Source organism: Diachasmimorpha longicaudata, chromosome 7 (assembly GCF_034640455.1).
Source record: "Diachasmimorpha longicaudata isolate KC_UGA_2023 chromosome 7, iyDiaLong2, whole genome shotgun sequence".
In the NCBI taxonomy this organism is placed as follows: Eukaryota; Metazoa; Arthropoda; class Insecta; order Hymenoptera; family Braconidae; genus Diachasmimorpha; species Diachasmimorpha longicaudata.
This window is the reverse complement of record NC_087231.1, coordinates 5582839-5602908: the sequence shown is the minus strand read 5'-3', so window position 1 is coordinate 5602908 and position 20070 is coordinate 5582839. Positions and strand designations below refer to the sequence as shown.

Sequence of the window (20070 nt, the reverse complement as noted above, 5' to 3'; positions counted from 1 at the left end):
TCTTGCAGTGGAAATGACGCTTTATGTCTCATGCAAGTCGTCCGTACCCTCTCTCGCCGACCCCAACTGAAATGCAAAATTTGGAAATATCAATAACGATTAAGATCAGCCTGTTCATTATTCCGAAACAACGGCAACACCTGTTCAAAACAATGAAGAAAAAAAAACAGCAAACCCTCATCCCCCCTACACTCTCCGCGACGCTAAAAACCTGAAAAATCAATAATTACGAGGGCAAATGTCAAGCGTCGCATCGACAACTCGAGAGTGAGAACAATATCGGCGCAAAAAGAGAGACCCACTCGAATAACCCAAGCAAAAAAAAAGGCATGTGCAGATAGATGAGAACGATGTGGCTCGATTAACTAAGCCGGAACTATCCATACAACGTCGATTATGCGCAAGAATGTGCGCAGCTCTCCGTAGCGGAGAGGGTAAGTGAAATCACAGGGACCAAACCAACAAAACGAATAAAAACAAAATTGCCGGGTCGCTCGTAGTTGGAAGAGAGAGAGTGAGGTTTTAAGCGGATAAACTGTAGCTCTTTATCTGAACACGATGGCGCTGGTTGAGCATTGATATATTTACGCGTGCCACTACCTCGTCGTTGCCCAGATGCCTGTCGTCAAACACAATCAAGTGAGGCGAGTGAGGCCTTCCTCCCCTCTCCCCCTACCGGCGCACCTTTTACATTCGATTATACCCACTTTATCCATGTGTGACATACACACAGGTATAAACAAGGGGCCAGCGAGTCGAGAGCGATCTCACTCGGGTCGGCTGCTTGAAATTTTTACTCGAGTGAGCAAAGTCTTTTCCCCTCTCCCGCCGCCCCTCTTTCTCTCTCCCTCCCCCCCTGCGCCGCCCCCACCGCCGCCACTTCATCACTGCCCCTCATCTCTTTAATCCATGGCCAATGGTCGGTGGTGCTTGGCGTCTCGAGTTCTCTCCATCGTATTTATTCGTTGGGGGGGTTTTTTTGACAAGTACTGTGCGCGCGTTATTTCGCAGCAGCCGTCATTCGGTAATACGGACACAGCCGGACTTGTACGAACATACACAGTCTCTTCCCCCTCTCCCCTCCCAGCCCCATCCACCGAACGATTCCATCGTACACACACTGTAGCAGTGTGTATATAGGTGGAAACTTCACAGCCTTATTACGTTGACGTTGTGTAAAAAAAAAAGAAGATTGGGCGTTTGTATTAGTGAACCTCCAGTAACTCTACTACGCTCCGACCAGTGCTACCGTCCCGCGCCTGCTTTTACTAGACTCTTTCTCTCTCACTCACTCTCCCTCTCCACCCCCTAGCTCCATCTCACTCTTCCTCCATCTCGTTTAGTGTTTTTTTTTTCTACATCGTTTTATTTCCATGTCGGAGTGGTGGAATAAAACTTGTGTGTGCGTTTCGTTTCATCAGTGCGTTGTTAGTTGTGTTGTGTGTGCGCGCCTATCCTTAACATTCTCGACCTCAAGTAAATATCGAAAGGCGTATATTACGGAGGGGAAAAAGGATTCATACATATGCAGTTTAATGTGGAATATAGTGAAGAGAGGGTGGAATAATGATGCGAAATAGTGAGTGTTGGGTGATATTTTGGATTAAAATATAATTTGGAGATTTGTAAATGGTCGTTGGTGAATCTTGGGGTTGTTTTTTTTGGCGTTTGTAACATGGGAAGGTCCAAGTTCCCCGGCAAGCCGCCTAAGACGGTAACAAGAAAGCGAATCAAGGTTCTTGGTAGACCTGATACTGACCAAACTGCTGATTCCGTCACTGTTGCCGAAAACATTTACTACGGACTTTCCCTGGCGAATGAAACACTTGGTGACAATGAGAAGGTGAGCATGTTTTTTTTCGCATGTGTGTGCCTGTATGTGTGTGTGTGTATTTTTTTCTTATTGTCGTCCATTGTTGTTCAGGCGTCCCACAGCCGGTTCAATCAATTCGAGCGTCTCTCCGCTCCAATATCTACTTTGTTGTCTATATTTTATTATTTTGTCGCTATGTGTGACCATCGTTGTGCTGAACCGTCGTAAGACGCGCACAATCGACAGCGGGACGAATAGAATATTTTTTCTCCAAAAGGTTAGATCCCCATGGGCGGCCTTGGACTGGTGACGAATCATGACGATCACGTCGTACTACCTTTTTACGTTTTTTTTCGGCCACCGGTGAATGGAATTATTGAAGATTCTTAGCGTTTTTAGGGTTGAAGCAGTTGAGACGATGAATCAATACTTTTTACAAATCTGGAGTTGATCTTTCGAGAAGTTCGAACCATGACCATAACCTCTGCGAAGAGTTTGACAGAAGAATCGTTGGCGTTCTAATAAAGTCGAACTTAGTCTTCAGCAAACTGAATCTTCTTTTTCATGTTTTATTTATTTTTTATTTTTCTTATGCATTTGGAAAAAATAGTGCTCGGTTTGGTCTCTCATGCGTTCTTTCGTGCACTAGAGATTGACCTGATATTAATTTTTTTAGCTTATAGGATTGAAAAGTTAGTAACAATGATTGAATGCTCTTCAGAAATTTGAAGTCATAAGTTCTATCAACAGTTCATTTCACAGAACAATCGAGATGCGTTTAAATTGAATTATACTTTGTCTTCATAAATACACATGTATTTTTACTTTTGTCTTTTTTAACTTTATATTCCAAAGAATAAATCTTTCAAATAGTTCTTAAGGGGTAACCGAATACCACCGTTTTCCTTTAAGTTTTCACCTGTAGTATGAGACGACCTCCAAAATTATTGAATATTTCCCGGTAGGTTCTCTGCAAACAAATTAGCGAGTCAAGCTTTGCAGGCTAAACAATTATGAGTGCGAGCGTCCCTTAACATTAATTCATTAGAAAAGACAATCCCCCTTTTATTTTTCCTTGAAATTAGTGGATATTCCTTAAAACATTATATAGTTACATAACAGTGACCCAAAAATTATCTCATAAAATTTTTGCACAATTGTGATCCTAAGGATAATTGAAAAATTGAAGGTCTCATGGATAATTTGTTTTTTTCAGGAACCTTCACCATTTCATGGCTTCAGCAGCAAAGAGGCAAAACTGTCCGTGTCGTACGTAAAAACTAAACAGCCCGAGAACGATAAAAATGGTGAAAAAAATCCCACCAATGTCACTTTGGATTCCCAAAAACATTTGCAACCATCTGTAAATAAAACAGTGGAAACCGATGAGAATTTATCGGCTGAAGTTGTCCCAGATAATCATGTGGCCGCAACTGGTGAGAATGATGATGAAGAAGAGGTGAAAAATAAATCAAACAAGCCAAAAGTATGTAAACGTGTTAGATTCAAAACTGTCGTTGGTACGCCAGTATTAAAATCAGTTAACAATATCTTGGATCGTCATCAAAGAACCCGACAATTGCGAAATAGTACAGCAAAACGTTTATTACAAAGAGCAAAATTCAATATCAGTACGAACAATCGTGGTAATAGTTCGCCAGCGAGTGATAAAGCTAGTAATGTGAGAAAATTCATTCTACCAATGCGCAGTGCACACTCGTCAAGGGTAATAAAGCCAAACAAAAGATTCATAGAGGAATTGGAAGAACGTACTAGTCTTGACAACGAGAATGACAGTAAGAATACGAAAAAAGTTAAAATTGTGGCGGAAAAGAGATGTAATACAGAGAATATTGAAAAAACAAACAAGGAGGGTACACAAACGAAATTACAGTGGCGAAAAAATTCAGCAAAGGTGAATCTTGCGAATGGAAAAAGCTTGGGAGAGACGAGATCGCAAAAGGAGAGGAAAACACAGAATTCCAATAAAATCAAAATCACATTGAATCAAACAATCCACAGTGATAAGCAATTATCAGTTCCTAAAAAAGCTCTTCCTGATTCAAATGTTCCAATTGTTGAGTCTTCCAGGATTCAGACGAGGTCAGGAGCACAGAGTGAGGTATCAATGGTCCAGAATTGTTCAGAGTCTGCAGATAATCCAAACATCAGTCCCGAAGATTCCATCACAAATGTGGAAAAAATGGAGGTGGAGGAATCTGAAGAGGTTGAAGAAGAGAATGGAGATGATTTTGACTCTGACAGTGAATTATCAGAGAGTGGAACTGATCAAAGTAATCGCAGCGAGGATGAACAGTCAGAGTGGACCGGAATGAAGTTCCATGGTGGTAAAGTAATCCTTCGTAAAGCAAGACTGAAACTGGATAATAAAAATTCAGGCGGTCCGGAGGGTCCATTTTCTGTGACGAATACCCAAAATGTACCTGGTAATCAGACAAATTCAGGACTAACTGGCACGGTTAAATGTGGGGTTTGTGGTGCCGTTAGATTCTATCGTTTTGTCAAGCAGGCACGAAAATTTGGAATTCACAGCTGTGAGTCCTGCAGAAAATTCATCAGCAAAATGATCAAAAGACAGGCATGTGCAAAGACTGGTAACAACTCTCTCCCAATACTTCAGTGTCACAAAGGAGATGGGCTATGTTTAGTGCCACCAGTCGTACGGAGTCAGCAATGGAATCTGATGAGGTGTGTTTACAAGGCCAGATGTCCAGCTTGTTGGTTGAAAATGTGTCTGAAGTGCTACCACATTCCGACAACATTGAAAGCCGGGCTGAATGCACTTCTTCCACCCTTGATGAGGGATCCGGTAATATCATTGGGATCTCTAGGGCAGGATGATAGTGAAATACTGGGACAGAAAACCATTGGGTCGATGAGTTGGTCAGCAGAGGACAGTCTGGAGAAGAATCTCTTTAAATCTGCAATGAGTTGGAATGGAATTGAAATTTCTAAGGAGGGCGTCAGCAATGGATCTTCTTCAATAAAACAAGGAACATTTGATTCTTCAATAATTTCACCAGGGAAAAAGAGGAAAAAAGATAGCAGGATTAAAGTTAGAAAGAGAACTAAAAATCCAGTTGTTTCGCCTCCACCATCTCCAGTTGTCAGTCAGAGCTCGCAAGCACCACCTGTCAGACAGAGGGTCGATCTTAAGGGTCCCCGTGTTAAGCACGTTTGCAGAAGTGCAAGTGTTGCTTTAGGTCAACCAATCGCAACATTTCCGTCTGGTGATGGCAAAGACGAGACTGATGCCAACAAGACTGTCCCCAAAACATCAAAAGACGAAGATAAATCAGATAAACGAGAGGAAATTACTAAAGAGTCACAAAAGGCTAATCAAGAGAACAACGTTAATTCTAATAATAACGTACAACAAACGTACGCAAAAAGGAGCAAAAATCAACAAAACATTTTGGCACTGAATCATCAAGTGGTAAGTATCGTTAACAATCATCTCGTGATATTATTAGGAATTATTCTCATGGTATTTGATCTATGTTAAGACTGTTATTTTTGGTAAAACAGGTGCGGGCATTACCGAAGCCAACCGTCAATACTGCTCATACAATATCGATAGACTTTTGGGAGCAGTATGATCCGGCTGAAGTTGGTGCCAAAGGTTTTGCACTCATTGGATCTGAGAACTTTCACATTCCTGCTATTTGTTTTCTCTGTGGGAGTGCGGGAAAAGAACCGGTGAGTATTTAATAACTTAATTATATGCTATAGAAAGTGGTGAAAAAACATTGAAGCAGTAGGTGTATTTTTTTTTGTAATCAAGTGAAATGGGTAGACACAACTGGAGGACTCCATTCACTTTTTCAGGTTTTTTTTTTCAAATTTCGAGACTACATGATGAAAAAGTAATAATAACCAGATGAATGGTATCAAAGTTTTTGAATGTATTTATCGTCTTTCAAGGGAAGACTGGTACAATTCAAACGTCCTTGCTCGGCCTCCAGAGCCATGGAAGGACTTTGTATATACGAGAGAAAATATAAATGACGAAGAAATTCATTTTCACGTGTTTCGTCCTCCAATTGTAATTTTTTTCTAATGGCAATCGGTGGCATTGAAGTTAAAAATATGGGTGACGATCACAAAATTTAACTAAGTAGAAAATTGATCAAATTATCCGCGTACGGTCTCCTCATATCTCAAAAGTCGCTCAATGATTATTAAGGCCGAGTGAAGCCTTGTAAATTTCACCCTCGGCTCACCTCAAAGAAGAATTTAATGAATTTTTTTTTCAAAAATATAAACTCATTTTTTTCTCATTCACAGTTGATACATTGTCAATGTTGTTGCGAACCATACCATGCTTTCTGCCTGGAGCCCAGTGAATGGAACGCTTGTGCCCAACCTAACTGGTGCTGTCCACGTTGTACAATCTGTCAAACATGTCACTTGCGAGTCGGCCCGAAATTGTCCTGTATCAGATGTCGTCAGTCATTTCATCACGCCTGTTTATCAAAATCTGGTGTAAATGCAAGACTATACAGTCCAGATACACCTTATGTCTGTCAGAGCTGTGTCAAATGCAAAAGCTGTGGCAGCGAAGGGGTAAACGTGTACGTCGGAAATCTTCCATTATGCTCTATGTGTTTCAAACTTCGACAACAGGGTAACTACTGTCCTCTATGCCAACGTTGCTACAATGAAAACGATTTTGACTCAAAAATGATGGAGTGCAACGAATGCTCTTGTTGGGTTCATGCGAGATGCGAGGGCCTCTCGGATGAGTTTTATCAAGTTCTCAGTTATCTACCAGATTCAGTAGAATTCACCTGCAGCCAGTGCTCTCCAAATCCCAATTCAGTCTGGAGAAATGCTATTGAGAGTGAACTTAAAGCCGGTTTCATCTCTGTTATCAAAGCTCTAAGTAAAAATCGTAAAATGTGTGCCGCATTGAAATGGAGTCCTAGGAAAGAATGCCTTTGTAAGCCTTCGGCCAGTGTCAGGAGGCTTGATTTCTCAGATGAGAAAATCATTGGAGATATCGCTGATGATGCTGAGGATACGGAAAAAACGTCGGAACTCATTACAGATCCCAAGGTCGATCCGTTAAGCAGGTTTGACTTTGAAATTGATGATCAACCCATTGATTTTCCTCGAAGAGGCCTCAGAAGACTGAAACAGAAGTTTCATCTCAAGGAGTGCTCAGTGCGAGTAAAGAACTGCATCATGCCGAAGGACGCTCAGGAGGATAGTTCAAGCCAAGAATCGTCAAGTGCTTGTGAGAATCGAGAGTGTCACTGTTCAGAACAGCAGATTTTAGCACGACCTTCACCAACATTGATGTCAGTCAAGAGGAAAGTTAATGGCAATGAATACCGATCGTTGTTTCAATTCCACTGCGACATGGAGCACGTGGTGAACAGAGCTGGGGCGGATGATCTGATCGAGTCCTATCATAAATCTCTCCAAGAAGTTTTTCCCTGGTTTGACCCAAAACGATCGAAAATCAGTTCCTCTGTAAGTGGATTATCGACACCGTTGAAAGATCCATTGAAATACCTAGATTCTCCATTCTGCTCTAAACTGGATGACTCCATCTTAGAAACGTGGAAGGAGGAAGTGTTAAAAGCTCCAAAGGCAATAGCAGCGAAAACTGGAAATTTGTACAGCAACATAACTGTTGATGACACGAGATTTTGTTCACTCTGCAAGGGTCTGGGGGATGGACAGGGGACGAAAGAGGGTAGACTTTTGTACTGTGGACAGAACGAATGGGTGCATTCTAATTGTGCTCTTTGGTCGAATGAGGTGTTTGAGGAAATTGATGGTTCTCTGCAGAATGTCCACAGTGCTATATCGCGGGGAAAACAGATTAGGTGCTCGGAGTGTGGTAAAAAAGGTGCAAGTGTTGGATGTTGCGCTAAAAATTGCTCGACTACTTATCATTTTCCATGTGCCAGAAATGTTGGTCTTGGTTTCAACGATGATAAGACCATATTCTGCGCATCACATCTGAGTAATTGTACTCCTAAAAGTTCTCACACTGATGATGATTTTGAGTTGAAGAGATTGGTTTATGTTGAGCTAGACAGGAAGAAGAAAAAGTTTGTTGATCCTCATCAAGTCAAAGTTATGATTGGATCGCTGATCATCGACTGTTTGGGAGTAATTGTTCCTGAGTTCTCTGATACTCCCGATAAAATTATACCAACAAATTACAAATGTTCAAGGTTATATTGGTCAACTGTTAATCCTATGAAGATTGTCAAGTACTATATCAGAACTTATATTCAGCATTGCACTGCTGAAGTAACTCATGATACTGAGCATAATGTAACGATCGATCACTCCAAGGAATTGGAGCGAGAGGAGAGGCAGAAATTCGAGCAGCTGGTGGTCAAGCAAACTCTGGATGCTGTTATTGATTCGGTTTACAATAAAGAAGTTGATGAAAACCTGGCTGAGCAAAACAACACTGATTTGCTTCCCCCTGAAATAACAGACGTCATTTTCCAGGATTTGCCACATGATCTGTTGGATGGGATATCCATGCAGGACATTTTTCCAAAGATGAGCTATGAGGATTTTTTAGCGATGGATATCAGGAACGACGGGGTTTTTGGAAATGATCTACTGAAGGATGACATACTGCCATCTGAAGTTGATGAAATCATAAAACCCACGGAAAATAAAATTCCCAAAATCGATCCGACAATATCAGAGTTATCTCAGAATGATCTATGGCTGCATGTAGAGACCAAAGGATGTGTCCAAGATTTCATGGATGATTCACTCAATTCAAAGAGTCAGAAAATGGGTGGCAGGGAACTTAAGAGATCAAAGTCCGAGGTGATTTCCAATAATCCACTGATGGTTGGAGGCCAAAGGCATCATCAGAGATCGTGCAGTTTAACTTGGAGTTGTAAATTGGATGGTACGTATGGACCAACAATGAAGAGAAGAAAGATACCACGATTTGGACCAACATCAAGACCAGCTGGTGAAACTAATTTAATGGTAATGGATTCTCAAAATGAGCGAACATCAATGTTCCATGAGCTGAGAATTCCAGAGAGTATCATGCTCACAGTTGGGAGGGCAAATACTCCGAGTATAATAGAAAACAACAAAGATCACAAAAGGCTTCTTTGGCATACAAGACAACAGCCAAGAATAGTTCAAGTGGACGGTCCAGCGGATCCAAGTAGTGCCAGTGAATGCAGTTCTCCCGAATACAATATTGAGGAGAGAATTCCGCAGATAGATGGTACCAACGATGAAACATCATCGGACAGCAATTTATGGTTCTCTTTTAGAGGCAACAGTACTCCGCATCCGGAATTCTCTTCAAATGATGTACAACACGATAAACAACCCTTCCTACAAGATGAAAGTAGCAACGATAGCTTTAAAATTCCTCAATTGGACGGCGCTGATGATGTCTCGAGTGATGAGGAGAGCTCCCACAACACTCAACAAATACCAATACTGCCCTGCACTTCTGTAGCAGAGCTTGGTGGTGGTCCAGTAACCTGCAAACGATGTCAGTGCACTTATCGAACCCAGGACAGTTACAATCGTCACTTGATGACCTGTGATATTGTAACAATGAGTGACAGTGACTCCGAGACACTCGATAATAAAGGTTCATCACCAAATTCAAGGTTTTCAGACAGCGTTGGATCAATGTCACCTCAATTCATCACAATGTCACCATCAGAAGGTCGTACTATGACATCTGAATATCCAGACATTCAAGTTACTTCACCACTAGAGGCATCAGTACCATCACCACATCCAGCCATTCAGATTGAACCAATAGCTCAGGCTCTAATCACACCCCAAATTCATACTCACTCAACTGTTGAAACTGTCCATCAAACAGTATTAACGTCCAATGAAGTAATAGTTCAGACCCAGTATACAAGAACAACCACAACCTTACCTAATTCTGCAGTATTACCACAAGAGAGCACTGTGCAAATAACAGATATATCTGACCCACCTACACCAAATGAGGGAACACCAACACCGAATCTATCACCAACTGGAATAACTAAGACAATTCCAAGTCCTCAGGTATCTCCAAATGCTCCATCAATGAACGTGGCAGCATGTGGAGTAGCTGAGAGGACTTCTGTCAATATGCAGTCACCCAAAATCTCAAAACCCAAGTCTCCAAGAACCCCTAAGCCTAGAACGAAGATGATAAAGCCACAGGTAATGAGGAACTCAGTTTCCCAGCAAGTTGGGCCAGTTCGTTATCAAACTATGCAAAGCGCGACTCCAGTTCTTCAGTTACAACAACCTCAGAGACCAACCGCCCCAACCGTGATCCTCCAACAAGTGCCCGGTTCTGGACTGATGTCTTATGTTGAAACTCTTCAGCAACAGTCAGGACAAAATGTTCAATATATAACAGCAATTGGTGGTCAAGAAACTGGTTACAAACCTCAATTCATTACGACTAATCAGCTGGTTCCTGGTGCCTATATTCAAGCGGGTTCCGACAATTTATTAGCCCTTCAGAACGGCGGAATCTCCGTACTTCCTAGTGTCCAACTAGCTCAACCTCAGCCAACAGTCTTGGGGACGATAATTCAACAGCAGCCCAGTGCTATTCAGTGTGGAGTTATTTCCTCAGAGCAACTCGTTTTGAGTTCAACTCCAACACTAGAGATGTTCACAGACTCCACAGGGAGCATGTTCGTCTCCAGTCAGCCTATGTATTATGGCCTCGAAACAATAGTCAGCAATACTGTCATGTCATCGAGTCAATTTATGGCTGCAGGGGCTGTTCCTCAGGTATTGGCTAGCAGTTATCAGACGACAACTCAAGTGTTTCAAGCCTCCAAACTGATGGAGCCTTTGGTGGATGTTCAGACTGTTCCTAACGTATCCAATGTGCCGGCTGTTCAAACGGTTCAGAGCATTCCAGGTGTTCCTAATATCCCTGGTGGCTACGTAGTTGTCAATCCCACAGCTCCAGAGTCCATTCCAACTCCTCAAATCAGTGTACCTTCAAATCTACCCCCAACTCTCCCTCAATCCCACGATCAAGTATCATCATTTATACGACCACCAGGCAATTCTCATTGTAATCCACCTCCTCCAGTTATTGAACCGGTTCAACTTGTTCAACCACCACCAGAAGTACGTCCAATACAACAGATGCCATTCATTCCTCAAACAAGAACAGTTTCGCCACCTCGTTCAATGCAGCAGGCCCTACCAACAATACCACGAGTAGCCGTTCGACCCAGTCCCATCGCTCACGCTATGACGCAACCAAGTCACGGCCAATGGAAGATACCGGAGCCCCTCTACGCTACTGAACAAACTATTAACAGCAGTACACGTCCCTACCTCGATTCCAAGCACGTGTCTGAAAATACGAGCATGATAAAATCCAGTATATCATCAAAAATACCACCGCTCTCCAGCCACTGTATCACACATAGAGATATACAATTGAATCGATTGAATCTTGATATTAATGGTGTGCACAATAATATTTACAGCACTGGACTAACGAGTAATGACAATACGTTAATATCCAGTTATGGAGTTAAAAGTTCTCCTGTTGTGCCACCTACACGTCCGATGAATAGAGTTTTGCCGATGCAGGCAATGATACCAAAACAGGAAGTTGTTAAACCAGTGCAGAAGCCAGAAATTGTCATTGCAGAGCCGACAAAACCAGTGATTAAATGTGCAGAAGGGGAGTCGATATTAGAGCCCATTAAATCCTTTGCTAGCGATACTATCGATAAAACCTGCCCTCTGCAAAAGTCTTTTATTATTGAAAAAGTTCCTGAAAAGCCATGCATCGTGGAAAATATTATCGAGGGAAAGAACCTATTAGAAAGTGAGGAGAAATTGTTTGAAAAATTGCATGTGGAGCCGTTTGAGGAAGAGAAAATAGTGAACGTTGAAAAAATTACAGTTGTCACAAGTGATGAAGTGCCGATTAAACTGAGGCCCGAGGAGATTGAAGAATCGAAGGAAAATCTCCAGGTAGATACCGACAAGGATAATTTGAAAAATCCATCGTTAAAGATTGTCCTTCAGAAACAACTCCAAGACGGTTCTTACAAAATCAGTCACAATATGAAATCCACATCTCAGAGCAAGGGTACACCGAAAATCACGTCAATAGAGATACTTCCGTCCAAACAAACCCCACAAATAGCATCCCTCCAGTTATTACCCATAAAGACATTTACATTGAAAACCAATAAAATTGAAGAAAAACCTAAATTAGTCAGCAAGGAATCAAATCTTCCGGAGCCTAAACTACCTCCAGTGGCGGTGAAGAAGCCGAGATTTGTGGCGAAAAATGCAAAATCAACTAAAGTTATGCCACCAGTTGCTGATACTCCGAAACAAACTGGGCCAACTTTGATGTATGAAATTAAATCTCAGGATGGCTTTACCCATACTGCTTCCTCAATGGCTGAGGTCTGGGAGACAGTTTTTCAAGCTGTGCAGACAGCACGAAAGTCTCACAATCTTCCTCCACTTGCCCACAATCCTCTCACTGAAGATCTTGGACTCGATAATAATGCTACTGTTTATCTTGTTGAACAACTGTCTGGGGTCAATCGATGCACCAAGTATAAACCAAAGTTTCATACTTTATCACCACCTAAAGTATTGGACGATGACGTGCTCACTGAGTCGGACAGTGGTGCTGCACGTGCTGAGCCTTTCAAGGGAAGAAAAGTCCACGATATATTCAGCTGGCTAGCGTCCAGGCATAGGCAGCAACCAGACATGATTGCTATTACTGAGAATGAAATGAGAAAGGCTGCTAGCACAAATCTACCGATGGCTATGAGATTTAGGATACTGAAGGAGACTTCTAAAGAATCTGTCGGTGTTTATTATTCGCATATTCATGGAAGGGGATTATTCTGCTTGAGGGATATTGAGGCTGGAGAAATGGTCATTGAATATGCTGGCGAGGTAAGGATCATTGCTTATTGAAATCTTAATATCAAGTTTATGATTCGTCAAGCTCTGAAAATATCTTTAGAGGAATGGGAATATTTTAATAAACAATTTCTGTCGGAAAAAATCTCTCAGTGATTATATAGTTCCACATCACCAGCTTGAAAATTATGAATTTCCAAGAAATTAATGTTTAAAAAATATGAAGATCCCAGGTGGGAATTGAATCAACTTTCTCCAAATCGCTGGTCTGTTACTCATTTAATTGAACTGCCAGGAGTCTTCTTCATTTCTGAATTTCTCGTTGCATTGAATATAATTCTCTTTGCACATTATAGGTAATTCGGGCATCGTTGACCGACAAACGTGAGAAATACTATGACAGTAAACACATAGGCTGTTACATGTTCAAAATTGATGATCATCTAGTTGTCGATGCAACCATGAAAGGCAATGCCGCCAGATTTATAAATCATTCTTGCGAGGTAATTATACCAGTTCATTTATGGGGATAAAAATTGGTCTGAATCATTCTAATTAATCCTAATTCATCAATTTCAATACATTACAGCCAAATTGCTACTCGAGAGTCGTCGATATACTAGGTAAGAAACACATATTGATATTTGCGTTACGCCGCATCGTGCAAGGAGAAGAATTAACTTACGACTACAAATTCCCGTTTGAGGATATTAAAATACCGTGTACGTGTGGATCACGGAAATGTCGAAAATACCTTAATTGAGACTCCATGAAACCGTCTCATGGGAACTAAAAATATTGTATTATACAGACTTAACAATTAACAAAAAAACACTATTAAGAATTTTAATGTCATTGAACAAACCTTAGGAACAAGGTACATAGTCTTTTTATTTTTCTCGTTCAACATTTTTGTGTATAGTTTTGATTGAGCATCTCTCATTAAGTCCAGATTCCCGAGTGAAAAAAAATCACACCCATTTTTTTAATTATACATAACCTCTTGTATAGTATAGTGTAAGTTGAAGAAAAACTATTAAAAGTTGAATGTAAAATTTATGAATGCTGTAAGAACGAAATGTACTGTAATGAAGGAGAGAACCGTCAGCATTAATTAAAATGCTTGAAACAGATACTTCAGCAAAGAGGGAGAAAGCAATATTCGCCTTTCTTTAATATATTTATATGATATCATGATATATACGTCGTTAAGTAAAATGGTCATTTTTGATTGATAAAATTAAACGGTGCATATTGCAAGTGGGCATTTCAATCAATTCATTTCTAATTCTTTAATTGTGGAGTATGAAATTGTTGGAACGTTATGCATTATTGTGCTTCCACTCTATTTGAATCATGTCTTTTTTTTATATATATTTTTATTCAACATTTTTTTAACCATAAACTTTCAAAGTCATCTTTCTATTGATCATGCATATCAATTTAAAATAACGACAGTTTACTGTTGCTGGCCATTGGCTTTATCGTTTTTGACAAGCGACCCAGCCATTTTGTAATACTGGTGGAATTGCTACTTTATTTTCATGTTTTTCATTGAAAGTGGATGACTCCGTTACAGCATTATAGTTCATATGATTGACATGCAAATTTCATTTGATTTAATTGAGATAATTAAGAAATTATTTCTTCATAATATTGAGATGATGATAATAAATCTAACACGCTTGAAACTTATTCTAGGTTTTATGCAATTTTGCCTTGAATTCGTTGTTCATCTACATGCTGAACTTCGATAATAATATTAATACAGCTTATTTCAACTATTTTCTGAAATAGTGAATATGATAGTGAAGTTCATTTGAATGAGAGAATATAAAGCTGTAGTCGATTATATATCGCTGTATTTTCCCTAGGAAAAAAATTATGTAGGGAAAGTATGAACTGAGTGACGAGATGCGAGGGATGACGATGTAGAATGTCCCTTAAATTTCTGGTGCTCCATAGACACCGTCAAGTGCACTTTGAATGATTTGATAAGAAAAAATGGCCTAGAATGAGAGAAGTGTGAAGTATTTGATAATGAGAAAGTGAATTGCGAGTGAGGCAAGAAGTATAAACAATGAATTAAAAGAAAAGAAGAAAAAACAATAATAAGTATGTGAAAAGAAATCGTTATACGAAGATTTTATTGCAAATTTATTTAATTAACGAAATAATATAAATGGATAAATGATGGCAGGAACATTATTTCTAAGGCCCACGTCTCAATTGATGAGGTAAAAAGGGAAGCAAAATAGAACAAATGATACAATTTTTTAATCGGCCTGGTTTGGTACAAAATGGACGTGAGGCATTGTTGTGAAAACGAAGAGGAAAAAATGGAAACTTGTTCTGGTCAAGAGAAATTGCCATTTTTTTTAGGTATTTTCATTTCTTTCTCCAATTTTTTTTTCTTATTTTAACTATAAAATAATTCATAATAATTATATGAAAAGCAAATGAATATTGTTAATACATTACTGATCCATTTCAATCTATAAAGAGTGGGATCGATAACGAAAAAGAGAGAAAAATTGAAGGTGGTAAATTTATGTAAAAAGCAATGTTAGATATTTTATTGATATTTATTGATTATAAAATGGAGGTAAGAGAGGAAAATGAAAAAAATGTAACAGCAGGATTTTAACGTGAGCGAATGTGCGCATGGAAAATTTGAATCTAATAATTAGATATATATTCTTTTTTCGTTTCAATTTTAATAATCAAAACAATAAGAGTTCGTATTTCCTGTTTGACGATGTCTTGTCACGAAGATTAGAAGAGTAGCAACGAATCCTCCAGTTTCCTCATTCATTGATTGTCTTTCACTGGAACGTTCATCAACTATCTTTGAAAGAAACAGTGTGCATGGAACGAAAAAAACGATAATAGAATTCTATACTCATTGAAAATTCACCCCGTCACTTGTGTAATTTGTGCTTAGCACTGCTTAATATTCTTTTCTTTGCTCTACTCGTTTTAATAAACTTTGATAACACAAAAGTAATACATAAGTGTGAGAAAAAAAATTAATGAAGTTTTCGAGGAATTCAATGTGAAATATGAAATCTATTTCAGAGTGTAAAAAAAAATTATCCAACGTTTTGAATAAATTGTAAAATATTTGGACATAGAAAAAACATAATCGTATTAACAAGAGACGAAAAAAAAACAAAATTTTAAAAAATTGTCTGTGATTATCGGTCATAAAAATCTTAAGCTCGAGATATATTTTTTAGAAAATTAACAAAATTTATTATATACCCCTATTATTGATATGATATTGGATCCTACGTGTGCTACAAATTTAAATTGGAGAGAAAATCTGACAGTAACCAATGGATTCATTCTGATTGAAATATTTAACCGAAAAATGATGAATTTTGTGAATAGTAAAAAAAGGGATACGAATGAAAAATTATGAGAGTTATGAGATCAACGGCTGTTTGTAAAATATTTCTCATTTCGAATGATTAATTTTGAGAGAAGTATAAATTCATTTTTCGATGACAAGTTATCTGTATACAATCGACCTCATTAATTTATCTTTCTCTAAACCCATGAAAATAGTCCACATCAGCTGACAAAAATTACTATTGATAAATAACACGCAGAATAGTGTAATTAAAGGACGAAAAAAGTATGAAAAGTTTCAAATGTCAAAAACTTTACAGTAGAAAACTATTGAATAATCGTATTGCATTAGCCTGAAAGATATTATGCGTACTGCATTAGCAACACATTTAGCCGCTTTCATCACACAGAGACATGTTTACACGAGAAACTCACAACATTCTAATTAAATGTTTTGTTACAATAATAAAAAGCCACAAATGGAATATATATATAAAAACAACTCGTTTCTTTATTCAATCCACTACTGTAATGACTCATGCAATCGAATTTTTTTTCAGTTCTATTAATAAAACCATTGCATGTGCAACGAGTACTATCTTGTGATGCAAAAGTCGGGCATTGATTATCGCATCAACAGGGGAAAACCGAGAGAAGTAATGAACTCTGGAGGAGAGAGAAATCCTTGATATCACATTTGTGTTTCAAATATCAACACTTTGCAATTAGTTTCAGGACAAAATGCTGAATCTTATCATTTCTTAACACTGTTTATGCCCATTCCCACAGCAGTGCCAAGTGCTCTTGTGTTGAAATTAATTATACTACTGCATTATGTTGCGAAAAAAGAAAACAAGAGTCAAATAGCAGAAAAAAGAACACAAAGTGGAGGTTCACTCATGTGTATGCGTAAAAAATAATGTTACAATGAGGCATCGCATGACGTTTTCTCACCGCGAGAGAAGCGAATAAAACCGTTGACTCATCGGTGAACTCGAGTGGTTTAATTTCACGTTGAGAAAATATAAATTCAGAATATTTTTTCCGCGAAATGAGAAATAATGCTAATTGAATGACGGATGGTTAATGATCTCATGAGTTTAAAAAAACAGAATAGGAATAAGGAAAATGGAGTTTGTCAGTGGGCTAATTGATTCTTACAGCTTGAATTTGGAAATTATAAATTATCCTTTAACCAATTAAATGTCAATTAAATGATATTCAATTGGCCACCCAGGCAATGTTGATGAAATATTTAAATAGTTAATTCTGCGTTATTAGCGTCGTCTTTGGCTGAATTTCAAATAATGAACAATTCAGATAGGCGGTCGGGCAATTGTCAACTCCCATTCAGATCAACCATAAAGTTGAGTTTAAATTCGAGCAATCGAGGCCGTTTGTATCGTAAAATTTGCGGAATGTTATCAGATAATTATCGGATAATACATAAGTCTATATCGATATCCTAATGAGGCCCTTTTCTTGCGGATGACCGCATCCATTCAACTAATTCTCGGGTGAAGTGACCAACTGATCATTATTTTTTTATTCCTTTGAACTATGCACTCTATCAATTCCATACGGAATTATTAAGAGACCAATCGAACCATCTCATCCAATTGAACTCTAGATATAGTGCCCGCGAGTATACATATACCTCTTCTATTTTGTTCTTCTTCTGTCATTGTCTGTTCGTGTATTAATATCCATCTGACGTGCGTTTTGAGATGACCGTAGTACATTGGCCGGTCTTTTCTTTATCGTAGCTCAATCCTACCCACACAATTGTCGGCGAGTGTATTTTGGAACCATTCACGATAATTACGTGACTCGAAGAACAGGGGTGGACCATTGTCTGCGCAAACTGAACAAATGTTTGCAAATACATTCATAGAATATCCGTTTGTCTGGATAGCCTATGAATGTATTTATAAAAATTTGTACAATTTTCCGGATTTCAGAAATTTTGAATATTCGTCAGTTCAATATCAGCGGTACCGGGAATTATCTACCGGTACGTGAGTCAGTCACTCGGAGAGATATATATTCAAGAAAAATGACGAAACAGCTCGCGTAATCTTTTATTGAGAAACGTTTTCCGTAAATTTTTGCAGGAATGAAAAAGAAGAAAACTGAATCGTTCAATGCCTCCTCAGGTTCATCAACCAACAAACTATGAAATTGTGATGTTTTACTGGCAATATTTATTGAATTTCTCTCTCCTCTGATAGGACAAAAAAGTCAAGCGAGATTGAGAACTAGTTTTTGGAGCCCTCCAATCGTTAGAAAAAAATTTACGGCCATTTTCAAGAGGACGAGGATCAGTTGATGACTCATTTAACACGAAATACCTCTGATAATTATCAATAGAGTTCATTAAAGGTTACATCGACTCATGTTAACAAACAAACAGGCGTATCTGCATAGACGGATAAGTTATATCAGGTGGGCCTCTTATGGTCCCCCTGTTTGCTCATTAATTTGCCAATTTTCTCCCTCAATTTCTATATTTTCTTCAGATTTTTAATGCCAATAGAAACCCAGGCTGGAGACAAATAACTAATTATTATTTAATTCCCTCCCAAGTTATTCAAAGCGTCATTAAATAAAGATTAAAGGTAATTAAAGGGTTAGTGGGCAGCCTTTCTAATTCGAATCAATTGAATCAAAGTCTATCCCAAAGTCATGCCTAAATTTGTAAATAAAAAATGTTGTGAGTGTCGTCTTTGGCGAAATAAATTACCCAAAAGAATGATTAGCATAACAATGCGACACCTCTATCCCTAACGTGAATTTGAACAATTCCAACGGTTCCATTCGCATGCAAAAATTAAACTTCTACATTGGTCCCCTAGCTCTAAATTATTATCACCTCTGAGTAAATATTAATCCAAAAATTATCGATCTTCAGCCAATCTCGACGAGTCACAAATAAATAAAATCTATCCCCCATCATCTCTTTGTCCATCCAGAGTAATCTTACCCATATGGTGATTAATCAGCTCAAATAATGGAGAAGCAACTTTGATTGTTGAATCTTCGGTGGATTGTCGAGAACCTCTACGACGGTGTTAATCGCGCTCAAGGACGTCGTATGTAATTGGGATAGGTCGGATCGTAGTGGTATACATGTAGTGTGTTGCGTTGGGGTTTTGGACGGATTGGTGGTAGTGAATGCCGGGTTAGAGTAGGAAGAGAAGCGCCGAGGGAGCAATATTACTGGAATTCACTGAATAAAACGTCCAATAAAGGAAGAGAGATGGAGAGGGAGAGGGACTTGATACTCGTGTCATGATCGTGGAATACGTGTGTGTGTTGAGTTTTCTGTAAATGGCGTCTGAGCCGGGAGACGCGATACGAGTCGAGTAGCCTCCACTGTCCCTGCATTTTAAGAACCTCCCCCCAAAAACCCTCAAATATCAATAAACGATTAATAACGTCCCCGTATTCAATGCCAGTGAACATGTTGCTCATTCATTTCATTCATACCTCGAGTGCTGTTGTGTGTTTAACGGAGATAAACAGATCTAACAGATCGAACTAGTGGTGAACAGTGATTGAAGTGAGTGATTGACGCAGCAAATATCAATGGATTCACCCTCATTACATTGTTACATTGTTGTTAAATAAATCAAGGAAGTCGCTGGCCAGGAGGTGAGGAATATATCCCCGCGGTTACGATCACAGCGCCACAGTTGGGAGAATATATTCCGGGATAAATCCGGCGAAAACGCCTGCGCTCTTTGTTTCCAAGTGCACACACACACGCTGATTTTCAACGAATGAGGGGTCTCATGAGTGCCTCCACTCTCACATTCACAGGTAAAATTTCAGGGACGCACGTCCTGCTCAATATGCCACGGTATTTATTTTTTCATGGGCCTTATCATGTTCTTATCGCGAATACTCATTTTTTTGTGCTTCTGGACAACTCCCCTTGCCCTTTCTATTCGCTTGGAAAAAATTATTTTTCTATTGCACGTGGT

At 39.0% G+C, this 20070-nt stretch overlaps 2 protein-coding genes across 2 annotated transcripts in view; both read left to right on the top strand.

Annotated features, from left to right (window-relative positions):
• Window positions 1-948: 948 nt before the first annotated feature.
• Window positions 949-16586, top strand: LOC135164237 (histone-lysine N-methyltransferase trithorax). Its single transcript, XM_064124390.1, has 6 exons — window positions 949-1843; window positions 3030-5270; window positions 5363-5533; window positions 6122-12763; window positions 13087-13233; window positions 13320-16586. Exons 1-6 carry the CDS (start codon window positions 1676-1678, stop codon window positions 13491-13493), a joined length of 9543 nt encoding a protein of 3180 aa, XP_063980460.1. The 5' UTR covers window positions 949-1675; the 3' UTR covers window positions 13494-16586.
• Window positions 16587-19282: 2696 nt separating this feature from the next.
• Cic (capicua) overlaps window positions 19283-20070 on the top strand; it is a 46645-nt gene continuing 45857 nt past the window's right edge. Inside the window, exon 1 of the mRNA XM_064124392.1 lies at window positions 19283-19906. The gene's annotated coding sequence lies outside the window, so the exon portion shown is untranslated. The remainder of the gene's footprint in view (window positions 19907-20070) is intronic.